At 66.4% G+C, this 11356-nt stretch overlaps 1 protein-coding gene and 1 long non-coding RNA gene across 3 annotated transcripts; one reads left to right on the top strand and one right to left on the bottom strand.

Moving 5' to 3' along the window:
• Positions 1–1598: 1598 nt before the first annotated feature.
• ABHD17A (abhydrolase domain containing 17A, depalmitoylase) lies at positions 1599–9680 on the bottom strand. Of its 2 annotated transcripts, XM_016122621.2 has the most exons (5): positions 9539–9680; positions 5611–6147; positions 4498–4692; positions 2164–2343; positions 1599–2083 (listed from the first exon to the last, which is right to left on the bottom strand). In XM_016122621.2, exons 2-5 carry the CDS (start codon positions 5940–5942, stop codon positions 1858–1860), a joined length of 933 nt encoding a protein of 310 aa, XP_015978107.2. In that variant the 5' UTR covers positions 5943–6147; positions 9539–9680; the 3' UTR covers positions 1599–1857. The 2 variants fall into 2 exon arrangements, with proteins under 2 accessions (XP_015978107.2, XP_015978127.2); XM_016122641.2 differs by lacking the exon at positions 9539–9680 and having other exon boundaries at positions 5638–6147.
• On the top strand, positions 8469–10190 carry LOC118612484. Its single transcript, XR_004955003.1, has 2 exons — positions 8469–8928; positions 10025–10190. It is a non-coding gene; the product is annotated as an uncharacterized LOC118612484 (long non-coding RNA).
• Positions 10191–11356: the final 1166 nt, after the last annotated feature.

Genomic DNA, 11356 nt, shown 5'->3' with positions numbered 1-11356 from the left:
AAGGGCAACCGAGAGCCAGGGCCACGGGTGTTCTCTGCTCTAGTGACATTCGGGTTTGCTTCTAAGCGTCCTGTATTATAAAAAAACGACCTTAGACTATGGGCAAGAGGGGCCCGTGGGGCTCGGGAGGGACCAAGGCACCAGCAGCTGCCCCGCCCGGTGTCAGGACTGGGTGAGACGGGGCTCCGCAGGCTCGAAGGCTGAACTAGCCCAGAGGCCAGCAAACCCGGGCAAGCCTGGAAGGGCGGCGGCGCGAGGGGCGCTTCTCGCACGACCCCTGGGTGGGCCACCTCGCCTCTGACAGTGACAACAGCAGCACTCTGAGGAGCAAGTTGCAACTCCCAACTGTGAACGACACAGGCTTGCTGGCGGCCAAACCCCGCCGGACTGACGCGGAGCGACCCACCGCCACCTGATCCCGCTCGGCGTCAACAGTGACCCGCGGAGGCGCCGGGACACGGCGCGGGGCCGTCGGGAGCGGCGGGAAGGCCAGGGGCCGGCCGGGCGGGTGCCGAGGCTCCGCCACTTACCCCCGAGGCCGTACCCTCCTCCGCGGTCCGCCGCCGCCGCCGCCGCCGTTTCCGTGCGCGCGCCACGCTACTTCCGCTCCCGCCACGCTCGCGCACGTGACGCGTGCTCGCGGCTGGCGAGCGGACTGCGCATCGTCCCCGCCCCCAGGCTGAAGCACCGCCTCTCTTAAAGGGGCCGGGCACCACCCGCCGCGGGCTAGGGCCAGCTGGAAGCAAGCGGCGCCGCGTCCTCGCCCCGCCACCGCCCGGCCCCGAGACACAGGTTGAGCTGCCGCCCGACCCCGGGGAGGACAACGGGCTACCTGTCTCAGAGGTCTTCCTCGCTCTAGCGCTCTGGCCCTGGAGGTTGCAGGGAACACGGATTGGTGCTGAACCCCGCCTCCAGCTGGGGTCCAGAGACACTGGCCCTCAAGGGCACCCGGGCAAACAGTGCAAAGGCCCCGAGGCGTGTTGCAGGAGCCCGGCCTCAGGATGGCCCCCTTTCCGGAGGAGAGCCCACAGGGCCCTTCGGACCTGACACTACCCTTCCCCAGCCCTCAGCCTCCCCATTTGCAAAGGGAGACCTGGCCCATGCCCGGCGACCCCGATAACTTGTCTTGGCCCTCTGTGCAGGAGGTGCGAAAGGACAGGTGGGAAAGGAAGGGCAGCCCTGAGATTGTGCTGCGTGCTTATCTACCGTGGGAACGACTGTGCAGCCTCCTTATCAAGGAAGGGAAGGGTGCCTCGCTGGGGCCTCAGAGCCGGCCGAGAAGAGACGCACTGCAGTCATCTTCCCTCTCTCAGGGTTGTCTTTAAGAGACAAGGGGAAAAAAATAAGCCAGGAGCCCACCCTCCCAGGAGGCGCGACCAATCTGGGCAGGCAGGGTTCGGGGTTCAAATGCTGCACGCCCCTCCGTCAGCTCCCAGGCAACAAGCAGCCTCAAGGGGGGCTCCGGCTTGGTCCTGAGCCCCATCCCTCTCCTGCAGGAAGAATGTGGTGACTTTGCATTTGTGCCGAACTTCCCCCGGGTGACTGGGGGCAAGCCAGCATCCTCTACAAAGTCACTGAGCAATGAAAACGAGAGAAACTCTAAAATTTTAAATCTTTAATTTTTCACGTTTTTCCTTCGTTTTGCTTCCAAAAGGAAAGGAGAGCGTGGCTCTGTCACTAGTACGTCGTCCACAGCCCGTGGGCCGAGCCAGTTCCAGCCCCTGGCCCACAGCTGCCTCGTGGGCCCGGGGCGCCCGGGGCTTCACATGCAGCCCCCGGGACCGGCGCGAGGCAAGTCCGGGGCCGCCTTATTGCTGAGGTCCTCCCGACGCGGCTCAGGGCGCGGCCGCCGCTGCGCTAGGCGCGCTGGCTGGGCAGCTCCTGGGAGATGAAGCGGCGCAGGCGCTCCAGGTACTGGCTGTAGAGCTCGATGTCGTTGTGCCCGGCGCCTTCTACCCACAGCGGCTCCACGGCCTTGGGACAGCGCTCGTAGAGCGCCAGCCCGTGCGAGAAATCGATCACCTCGTCCTCCGTGCCGTGGATGATGAGCACCGGTGACGTGATCTTGGACACCTTCTCTATGCTGTGGGGCGGGGTGAGGCGCGTCAGGCCTCCGCCCCGCCCGCGAGCCCCAGCCCCACCCCCAGCCCGCCAGGCGCTCACTTGGGGAACGCGTCAAAGCAGTAGGTCTTCTTGGTGTCCGGGAAGGCGACGCGCATGCCCGAGGTAAGCGGGGAGTGCAGCACCACGGCGGCGCACTCGTAGCGCGAGGCCAGGTCCACGGTGGGCACCGTGCCGATGCTCTGCCCGTACAGGACGATGCTGTCGGGGCTGATACCGTACCTGGCGGCGGGGCGCGGTCAGTCAAGGCTGCAACATACACTCGCCCCTCCCCCGCCCGCCCGCCCCCCGCCCCCATGCACCCGCACAACCTCCAGCGACCCTCCCCTGCCCGCTTCGAGGCGGTCCACTGAGTAGGCTGGCTGGCGGGGCCGGGGCGGCCTCAGGCCGCCTGGCTTTGCGCTCATTTTCTCTGACAGCATCTGCTGGGTCAGGTGTGGGGAGCACGATGGTGTGAGCCTCACAGCAGCTCCTGGGGGCAGGGTAGCCCTGGGATCTCTCCTGCTCCCCCTGGTCGCCCAGCTCCAACCCTATGCACTTCACCAGGGCCACACCCAGAATCTGCTTGGGGTTCCCATGCCGTTGTTGGAGCCCTTCCCGGTGGCACTGGGGTGGGCCGGGCGGGGAGGGGTCCTCCCGGCACCCCTCACCCACCCCCTTCCTTGTGGGGAATGTAGACAGCCTTCCCAATCCCATGCGTCCGTGTCCCCACGCCCAATTAGAATAGTGGCTGCTGTGGAGAAGTGGGCAGAGGCCACCGGCTTCTCAGGGCACCTTCCCTACATAGAGGCCAGGCCCTGGACCTCCCTCCTCAGCACCAACTCCTACCTCCAGGCCCCAGGCCCTTCTCCCGCCCTGAGACGCTGCCCCTGGGAATCCCCCAAAATGGCTGATCCAGCCCCAAGCTAGGTCCACCGCCCCTACATGCCTGTTCCCTACAGCCCAGGGACCCACTCACCATCCTCCCCATGCAGGGGGCTGTCAAGCTCTCTAACACACTAACAGCCCCATCTCAAAGGGATGGCCCTCTTCCTGGTGAACAGGGGCCAGGGCAGGTCTGCATCTCACTTGGGGAACACACTGGGCAGCCAGACTCCACCTCCCAGTCAGCCCAGGGGCATCCCCACCTGTCCCTGTGCGGGCAGCACCCCAGGTTAACCCCTGCCTGCCCCCAGGCCTCAGGGACGCCACCTGGCCTTGTACCCACCACCCTGGCCACCCCTCCCTGGCCTGCTCCATGCTGAGCACCAGCTCAGCCTTGTTGCCCAGCTCCAGGCAGAGGTTCCCAGCGGCCCCAGGACGTCTCCACCTGGACAAACGTGACAGGTGACAGATGCACAGCTCTTCTCCCCCAGGCCTCCACATCCCCTGGCAATGCTGGTGCCCAACCCTCCCTCCCTCTGCCTCTCGGCCATTGGGGCCGAGGTACCAGATTGCTGGAGGTCAGTGCTGGCGGCAGGACGGATGGACAACGAACAGAGCTCAGAGCCCCGGCCCACAGCACAGTACGGTTCTGCCAGTGACACCTGGCCAATGGGGCAGCGGAAAGGGCCGGGGCCGCTGATGGTGGGCGTGTACCTGCGCCACACCACCCGGGATGGGTCCCCGGTGCCAGGGCAGTGCCAGGGGACCCCAGCCCAGGGCCTGCCGCAGACACTGCCGAGTGCATCACCATGGCAGCCAGGGCCCTGTCTCCCCAGGGCAGGCTGACGTTGGTCCCTGAAGGAGCGGGTCAGGCCGGTCAGCCAGGCAGGGCTGAGGGGGCGGCCGGCCCTGGCGGGCAGGGCCATGCCTCGGGAGGGCCACATGCTGGCTCGAAACCCAGCAAATGTGCCTCTGCATGTACCCACCACCTGGGTGACCCAGACACTGGGGGTTCAGGGACGTGGAGGTGTGTCCTCCGCTTACTGACCTCCCCCTACCAGCCACCAGGGCTGTGCTGGACACCCAGCTGCCTAACAGAACTCTCCAGACCCAGAGAGGCCCTACCCTCACCTACTGCCCCCAGGAGGAGGCCAAGTGCCACACAGCCCTCACACGCCCCCATTGGGCTCCGGCCCCTGCCCACTGCTCCCTCAGCCCTACTGCTTCCCCGGCCCTGCCCACGCCCACCGGGGTCTGCGGACCGCCCACCACGGCTCCCTGCATGCCAAGCATGCCTGGTCACCACACTGACAGGACACAGGCCAGGCCTCACCTTCCGGCCCAGAGAGACCGCTGACGGATCCCTCTCCCCCAGGCCACCCCTGGGACCTGGCCGGGGCTCCTTCCCTCCCCAGGTAGGCCAGCCTAAGTCCCTGGTGGGTGCCTTCCAACCCCACCCCAGTTTCATGGGATGCGGCCCCCTCCAAGGGGACGCCCTGGCACACAGCTCACCGGGTGCGCAGCGCCTGCCAGGCGGCGTCGATGTCGGCGTACAGGTTCTTCTCGGAGGGCCTGCCCGAGCTGGCGCCGTAGCCGGAGTAGTCGTAGGAGAAGATGTTGCAGTTGATGCGCGAGCCCAGGCCGATGTAGAAGCTGCTCATCTGGCCCAGGTCCACGGCGTTGCCGTGCGAAAAGAGGACCGTGTACCTGGGGGATAGGCCGCAGGGCGCTGCTCACACGCCGCCCAGGACGGGACAGGAGTGCCGACAAGGGGCACAGGCCAGCTGTGCTGCCAGGTGGCCCGGTGGGGGCAGGGGACCACAGCGGAGCCTCAGGCTTCCCCTCTGTGAAGGGGTGCCTGGGGCCACTGGTCGCATACTCAGCACAGGGTGGGCCCAGCTGCCGCTCGGCAGGCGAGTTCCTTCCAGAGGGGCTATGACAGCCCCCGAGAATGGCAGGCACCCGGCCTGCTTCCCAGAGCTGACAGCGGCCCTTCCCGCCCCTGCCCCACGGTGAAGGCAGCCAGGCCCTGTTCGGAGCGGGGCTGGTCTTCCCACTCCTGCAGAAAACGACAACACTCATTTCGGCCCTTGCACAAGCGAGCTGAGAGCAGGCACCACGCTGGTCCTGGACAACGGCCTCCGGGAGTCCTCTTCCCCACCCCACCCCTGCCAGCCTGGCCCAGAGAAGTCGGGCTGCACTTGGACTTGGAGCTGGAGGCTGAACCCCACCTGGTCTGAGTCAGGAGCACCTGCAGGCTCCCCTCCACTGCAGGCCATGGGCTTCGGGGGCCCCTGAAAGGGAGCCAGACCGGGCCCAAGGGGCCCTGAAACAGGTGGCTCCTTGTTGAGCATGTGGCACTGCCACTGAAAGCCACTCCCCTGAGCCTCGGGGTGCCCATCTGCAAAACAAGGTGCCAAGAGGGCCCCCTGGGCTGCACGTGGAAGGACACGGCACTAAGGGCCCGGGCAGCTGGGCAGCGGCCGCGGGCAGAGCGAGGCTGGCCCTTGCCGAGAAGCCTGCCCAGGCGCCCGCGCCGCCGGTGGGCCTGCACCGGTCCTGGCGCTCCGGGGCCGAGGACGAGCTCAGGGTGCTCCCCGTCGCCTCCGGGCGCGAGAGGCTCACCTGGCGCCCGGCACGCAGCGCACGTACATGCAGGCGATGCGGTTGCCCCGGCTGCTCTTGGTCAGGAAGACCTCGATGGTGTCCAGCTCGCGCTGGCTGTACTGGAAGTCAGCACGCTCCATCAGGTGCAGCTTCCAGCGCCCAGGGGTGCCGGCGGAGGCCCGCAGGGTCCCCGAGGGAGCGGCCCCATTCCCACCCGGCCCCAGCTCGGGCTCGGGCACCAGCGAGTAGGTGGGCTCCGGCGGCAGGAAGGCGAGCTTGGCGGCGATGCGGCCGGGGCAGGGCGGGCAGCAGAAGAGGCAGCACAGCTCGGTCACCGACAGGCCGTTCATGGCGGGCTCCGGGCACCGGGGCGGGCCTCGCGCGGCAGGGGAGGGGTGGGGGTGCTCCAAGACGCAGGCAGGGGGGAGGGCGACCCCCGGCCGCCGCCCCAGACGAGAGCCCCGTTAGGAGGCCGCAGCCCGGCCCCATCGCGGTCCAAGCCGAGCCCGTGGGTGCCTCGCAGCCTCGCGTCTCCATGTCGCACACAGGCAGACCCTGCAGGGGGCAGCGAGATGTGGTCCCCGGTACCGCCGGAGACGGGCCCAGCGCCCCAGCCCTGACCCTCTCGGCCTTCGCCACGGCCCGGCCCAGCCCTCCCTCCCCGGCTCAGACTGCTCCACCCCCCTCCCCGTGGACCTGCAAGGCCAGCCTGCCCTACGCGGGGGCAGAGCAACTGCCAAGTGACCTCCGCAGGATCCAAAGCTGATCCAGCCCCGCCAGCTACCACCCTTCCTCGGCCTGCAGTCACCAACTCTTGTCACTTAAGCCCATTGGTCAGCCCGGCCATGGCCTGCGGCTATGCTGGGCGAGCAGACCCCCGGCCCACCTCGGCTCTTCCCACCATGCCCCCTCCTCTAGGTCCAAGGAAACCCTGTCACTCTGTCAAGCTTCTGTCCACAGGGCTGGGCCAAACGCTTCCCCTAGTCCATCTCTCCTCCGAGAATTCATCTGCCACCCCCAGGTGACACAGAGCAGTCGAGGCAAGAACAGGCTGCTGACCAGAGGGACCCAAGAGCACACTCATGGGGGCCGGGCCCGCAGCCGAACTGTGGTGTCCGGGGACAGGAGCCGGGCAGAGGAAACAGCAAACAAAGGCTCCGGGAACAAAAGCAGGATACATCTCAGGCTTGGAGGCCTACGAGCCGGACAATGGCTCTCCCCTGTGCTGGTGGTCAGGCTGCTGGGGTGCACGGGGGTCACGGGAGCTGAGCCCCCTCCTCCAGCTCTGGGACCTTGGGCAAGTCGCTCACCCTCCCAGGGCCTCAGTTTCTTCACTGGAGCTGACACTGTGCACTCGCAAAGGAGTAAATGAGATGTGGGCAGAACAGGGGTTCCCTCGGCCCTTTCCGTAGCACGCCCCGAAACACTGTATGAGACAGACCACAGCGACAGCGCTAAAGCCACCACAATTGTGCACAAAGCTGCCAGCACAGAGACTGGGGGAACTTGAGGCTGGAGAAGGCCTGTCCGCTCACTACGCCGCCCCTATGGCCTGGGCCAAGGGGAGACATACCCCACGCCGTCCCGGCAGTGGAGACCTCAGCGCAGTGAGCTTGGGGGCCACAGCATCTGAAAACTACTGCGCTGGGACATTCACACTCAGAGTCGGTCAGAGCAGCCTGAGGCCCAGAAACACACCTGCTCCCTCTGCACCTGTGACCTGAGACCAAGGGCTGCAGAGAGCCACATCTCGCCATCACTCGGATTCAGGGCACGCCAGGGGAGTGGGAGAGGCACAAAAGCCAAGGTGGAGGCATGGACGTCCCCAAGAGTCCCCGACACTTGATGAGCGAGCATTTTTCAGAGGGGAGAGTCTATCACGCTGGTTCTCGGACGAGGTGAGTCCCCCCGCTCAGGGGCACTTGCCGACGTTTGGAGACATTTCTGGTCGAGGACTGGGGGAGGGTGCTCCTGGCATCGACAGGGTGAGAGCCAGGGACACTGCTCAACACCCTACCGTGCCCAGGAACATGCTCTCCTGCCCAAGGAACAACGACCTGCCCCCAAATGTTGAGCGACATGTTCTCGAAGCGCTCCAACGTAACAGGTGAGGCCGCTGGCGCAAGGGGCGCCTGAGGGTCTGGCGCGCGGGCGGCTCGGCGAAGGCTGGTTTCGGGAGGAAGGCCCGGCTGGGAGCCCAGGGGGCACGCCCGGGCGGCCAAGCCCCACCGACGCCAGAAGGCTGGATGTCGTCCTTGACTCCTCACCCCGCCCCCAGATCCACCCATCACCCCGGCCTGCTGGTTCTTCCTCTCTCCCTTTAACTGCATCCTGGTCCTGCCTGTCACCTTTCACCCGGACTGCTTCCACAGTCTCCTTCCTCGCTGGTCCCCCCTTAGCCATCATCCTCCCCAGAGCTGCTAAAAGCCCTTTTCTCGGCACGGATCTGATCGCGCCACCTCCCCTTTGGGCTGCCCCAGGGGCCTCCCACTATGTCCAGGATGGAGATCGAACCCATCGCCACGGCCTGCCAGGTCAGCGCCGGCTCAGGCGCCCTCTCCAGCCTCACTCAGCTGGCACCCCACGCTCCCTCTCCCCAGACGGGCCACACTGCCCACTCCCACCTCGGAGTCGGAGCCCATGCAGTTGCCCTCCCAGGGAGCCTTTCCCCAACCTCATGAGAGGGTCCTTGACCTGTCCACCCTCCACATCTTACCTCCAGCACCCTCAGGGAGGCCTTCCAAACCAGGTCAGGGCCCCCCCGACCCCGTGCTCACCAGGCTCTCACGGGTTCCAACCAAAGAGAAACCCCAGGAGGGCAGGGCCACTATTTCTTTTTGCTCAACAAACACTGGCTACACAAATGGGCAAATGACAGGGGGCAGAAAGGAAAGAGGGAGGCTACAGGATCTGCCGGATTTAACAGGGAAGGGGGACAGTCCCTACTCAAGCCACCAGCTCCTCGGACCTCCTGCACGTCACTGCTGGGTGTCACTGAGTATGCCCCAGGAGCCAGGCCTCAGACTGCTCAGTGCACACCTAAGTGTGTCAGTGGGCACACACCCCTGGCACCCAGAGCCCCAGCAACTCCACCCACAGCCACATACTGGGCACCCTGCTGCCAGGCCCCACGTGGGCTGGCAGAGTGTGAGGACTCAGGAGGAACAAGGAAATTGCAATTCTCTAGGACGACCTAAATGCGGACGACTGTGACAGCGCCTCGCCCAGCTGGTCAGGGTGGGAAAGCTGCCTGGAAGAAGATGCAGTCTGAAGAGTGCAAAGCGACCGGGTGACAGGGGACCGAGCAGAGGGGAGAACATGGTCAGAACCCCAGAGGTGACAGCGTGTTTCGGGAACCGTGCGTCTTGGTTAGAGCGGACACTGGGAGGAAGAGGCGGGCACAGGGGCCTCGGAGGGAAACGGGGACAGGGTTGGGCCCTGCCCCTGAGCCCTGCTGCAGACTGGACTCCAGCCCGCGCGAAACAGGGAGCGCCGGAGGAGTCTTGGGCGGCGGATGGACCCCAGGGCTTTAGGGGATGCGGCTGCTGCGCGGCCTGGAGCTGAGGCGTCTGGGAGGGCTCGGCTTCCTAAACGGGCTGCTGCGGGGGGCTCCGGCGTGGGGCTGGGGAGCCGCGTCGGGACAGGGTTAGAGTCCGCGGCTCGGACGGCGCACTCCGGGAAGGAGGCGGCCGCGTCCAGGAGAGTGGGCGCCCACCCCACTCGGAGGGCTGAATGGAGGGCGCACGGGGCTTTGCCGGAGTCGGAGACGCTGGCCCGCGGTCCCCGCCTCTGGTCGGGAGCCCTCTGGCCGGGACCACGGGCGCGGAGTCTTGGAGGCGTCCAACCCGGCTGCCCCGGCCTCGCGGCCCGGCCCGGAGCCCCAAACGGCCACGGGCGGCACCGAGGCGGCCCTGCGCGGCCGCGCCCACCGCTGCCCCGCACTCACCGCCGCGGCCCGCGCACCCCGGCCCCGGGGCCGCGCTCCATGGCTCCAGGCCGCCCGCCCGTGCGTCCGTCGGTCCCTCAGCGCCGCGGTCCGGCCTTCTGCGCCGCCGCTGCCGCTCCCCCGCGGGCGGAAGTGAGCCTCCCTCCCACCACCGCCCCGGAAGTGACGTCAGGCGCGCGCGGCGGCAGAAGGGACCGAAGCCCTAGCGTCGGCTGGGCGCGCGTCCGGAGTCGGGACCGGGCTTCTGGAGGCGGAGCTGGGCTGCTGGTGGGGCGGGGCCCTGGGTGGGGCCGAGCGCCGGTGGGCGGGAGCAGAGTTGTGGTTGGCGGATGATTGGGGTTGGGGCGTGGCTTGGTCGTCCATTGGACGGGGCGAGCTGTGGTGGGCGGGGATTACAGGGGTGGGCGGGACCTGGTGGGTGTGCGAGGCCCCAGGTTTCAGGAACAGAGACACCCCCCATCATTGATAAGTTTTTATTTGTTCCAGGGCTGGGCCTGACGTGAGACGAGCGAGGCAAGGCAGTGCCAAATGCAGGGGCTGATCCTGCCTTTATTTAAATGTTCCTCATGGATTCTTTTGAACTCGTTTCAGCTTTTTTAACATTCTGAGAAAATACTGTCAAATTTGGTAGCTGAGTTTTTCGCATCTCTTACATTTTGTGCCTGAAGCGAGTGCGTCGCGCTCCCCACTCTAGTCCTGCGCCGCTCTGCTCGTGCTGCAGGGAAAGGGTAGGGATGAGGGTTGGGAGCAAAATGGCGAGCGGGCCGAAGATGACTGGAACCTCTTTGAGGGGGCGGCCAGGGCAGGCCTTTCTGAGAAGGTGACGGTGACGCAGGCAGAAAGGCTGCAGAGGCCAACTGAATTAGTGGGACATCCGTAGGCTTCCGGCCGCCTGCCCTTCCCTATGCTGTTCCCCCTGCCTGCATGCCTTTTCCACCTCCAGCTCCCCGCCCCCACCCCCAGCACGCAGCACCAGTCCGACTTCTCCTAGGGACTCTAATCTTTATCTTCATGTGCAGAGATAAGCCTGAAGCTCTGGGCTCCCTGGCCAGCCCGCCCTCAGGGCCCCATTCCTTGTGTCCAGCTGCCTGCAGAAGACCCAGAATGGACACTGCCCAGGGCTGTTTTCCAGCTGCTTTCTTCTGGCCCCCGGTATTGGCCCCCTGGTCTGCCGCCGCTGCCCCCTGCGGTGTGCTAGGGGGCTGTCCAGGGGTGTCCCAGCATCCCCCTGCCTCAGCTGCTCCCCCTCAAGGCTCCCAGCCTCCCCTGAAGTCCTCCTGAGGCCTGAAGGTCACAGGCTGACCAGGTTCCTTCAGAGTTCCGTGTGACTCCTTCGGGCCCATCCACAGCCTCCTTCCCCAGCCCCTCTCCGGCTGGGCTTCGAAGGGGCAGAGCCATAGTTGTGTCAGAAAGCCCAGCTCCTCCTGACGCGAGGAAACACCAGCAGGCGCCGTGAAGCCGGGGGCCCAGGAGATGGGGAGGGAGCTCGGTCCCCGCCCAAACGTGGCCTGGCCCTGCCGCCACCTGGTTCCGCCACCCAGGTCCCCCACTGCCCAGAGGGCACTGCGCAAAGATAGGAGCGCCGCCCTCCCTCTGCCGACGTCTCAGCACAGCCCCAGGCCCCGCGGGCTCCAGGCACTGGCCCTTTCCTGCTCCCTCACTTTCACCCCTTCTCCCCTTAACCGTCTCCGCCCCAGCAGGGCTGGCCTTGCCAGGCTCATTCCTACCTCAGGGCCTTTGCACAGCAATGCCTCCTGCCTAGAGTGCCCTGTCCCAAGACCGCCACATGGCTGGCTCCTCCTCATTTTCAGGCATCTG

This window comes from Rousettus aegyptiacus, unplaced genomic scaffold (assembly GCF_014176215.1).
Source record: "Rousettus aegyptiacus isolate mRouAeg1 unplaced genomic scaffold, mRouAeg1.p scaffold_m13_p_16, whole genome shotgun sequence".
Lineage (NCBI taxonomy): Eukaryota > Metazoa > Chordata > Mammalia > Chiroptera > Pteropodidae > Rousettus > Rousettus aegyptiacus.
Note: the sequence above shows the minus strand (reverse complement) of the source record. Positions and strands in the feature narration are given on the sequence as shown.

Bases quoted from the DNA above. Each gene is read 5' to 3' on its own strand.
- ABHD17A (XM_016122621.2), bottom strand. From the start codon at position 5,942: ATGAACGGCCTGTCGGTGACCGAGCTGTGCTGCCTCTTCTGCTGCCCG. The intron at 4,693-5,610 runs GTGAGCCTCTCG...CCTATCCCCCAG, and splicing joins CGCTGCGTGCCGGGCGCCAG to GTACACGGTCCTCTTTTCGC. The intron at 2,344-4,497 runs GTGAGCTGTGTG...CCCCGCCGCCAG, and splicing joins TGGCAGGCGCTGCGCACCCG to GTACGGTATCAGCCCCGACA.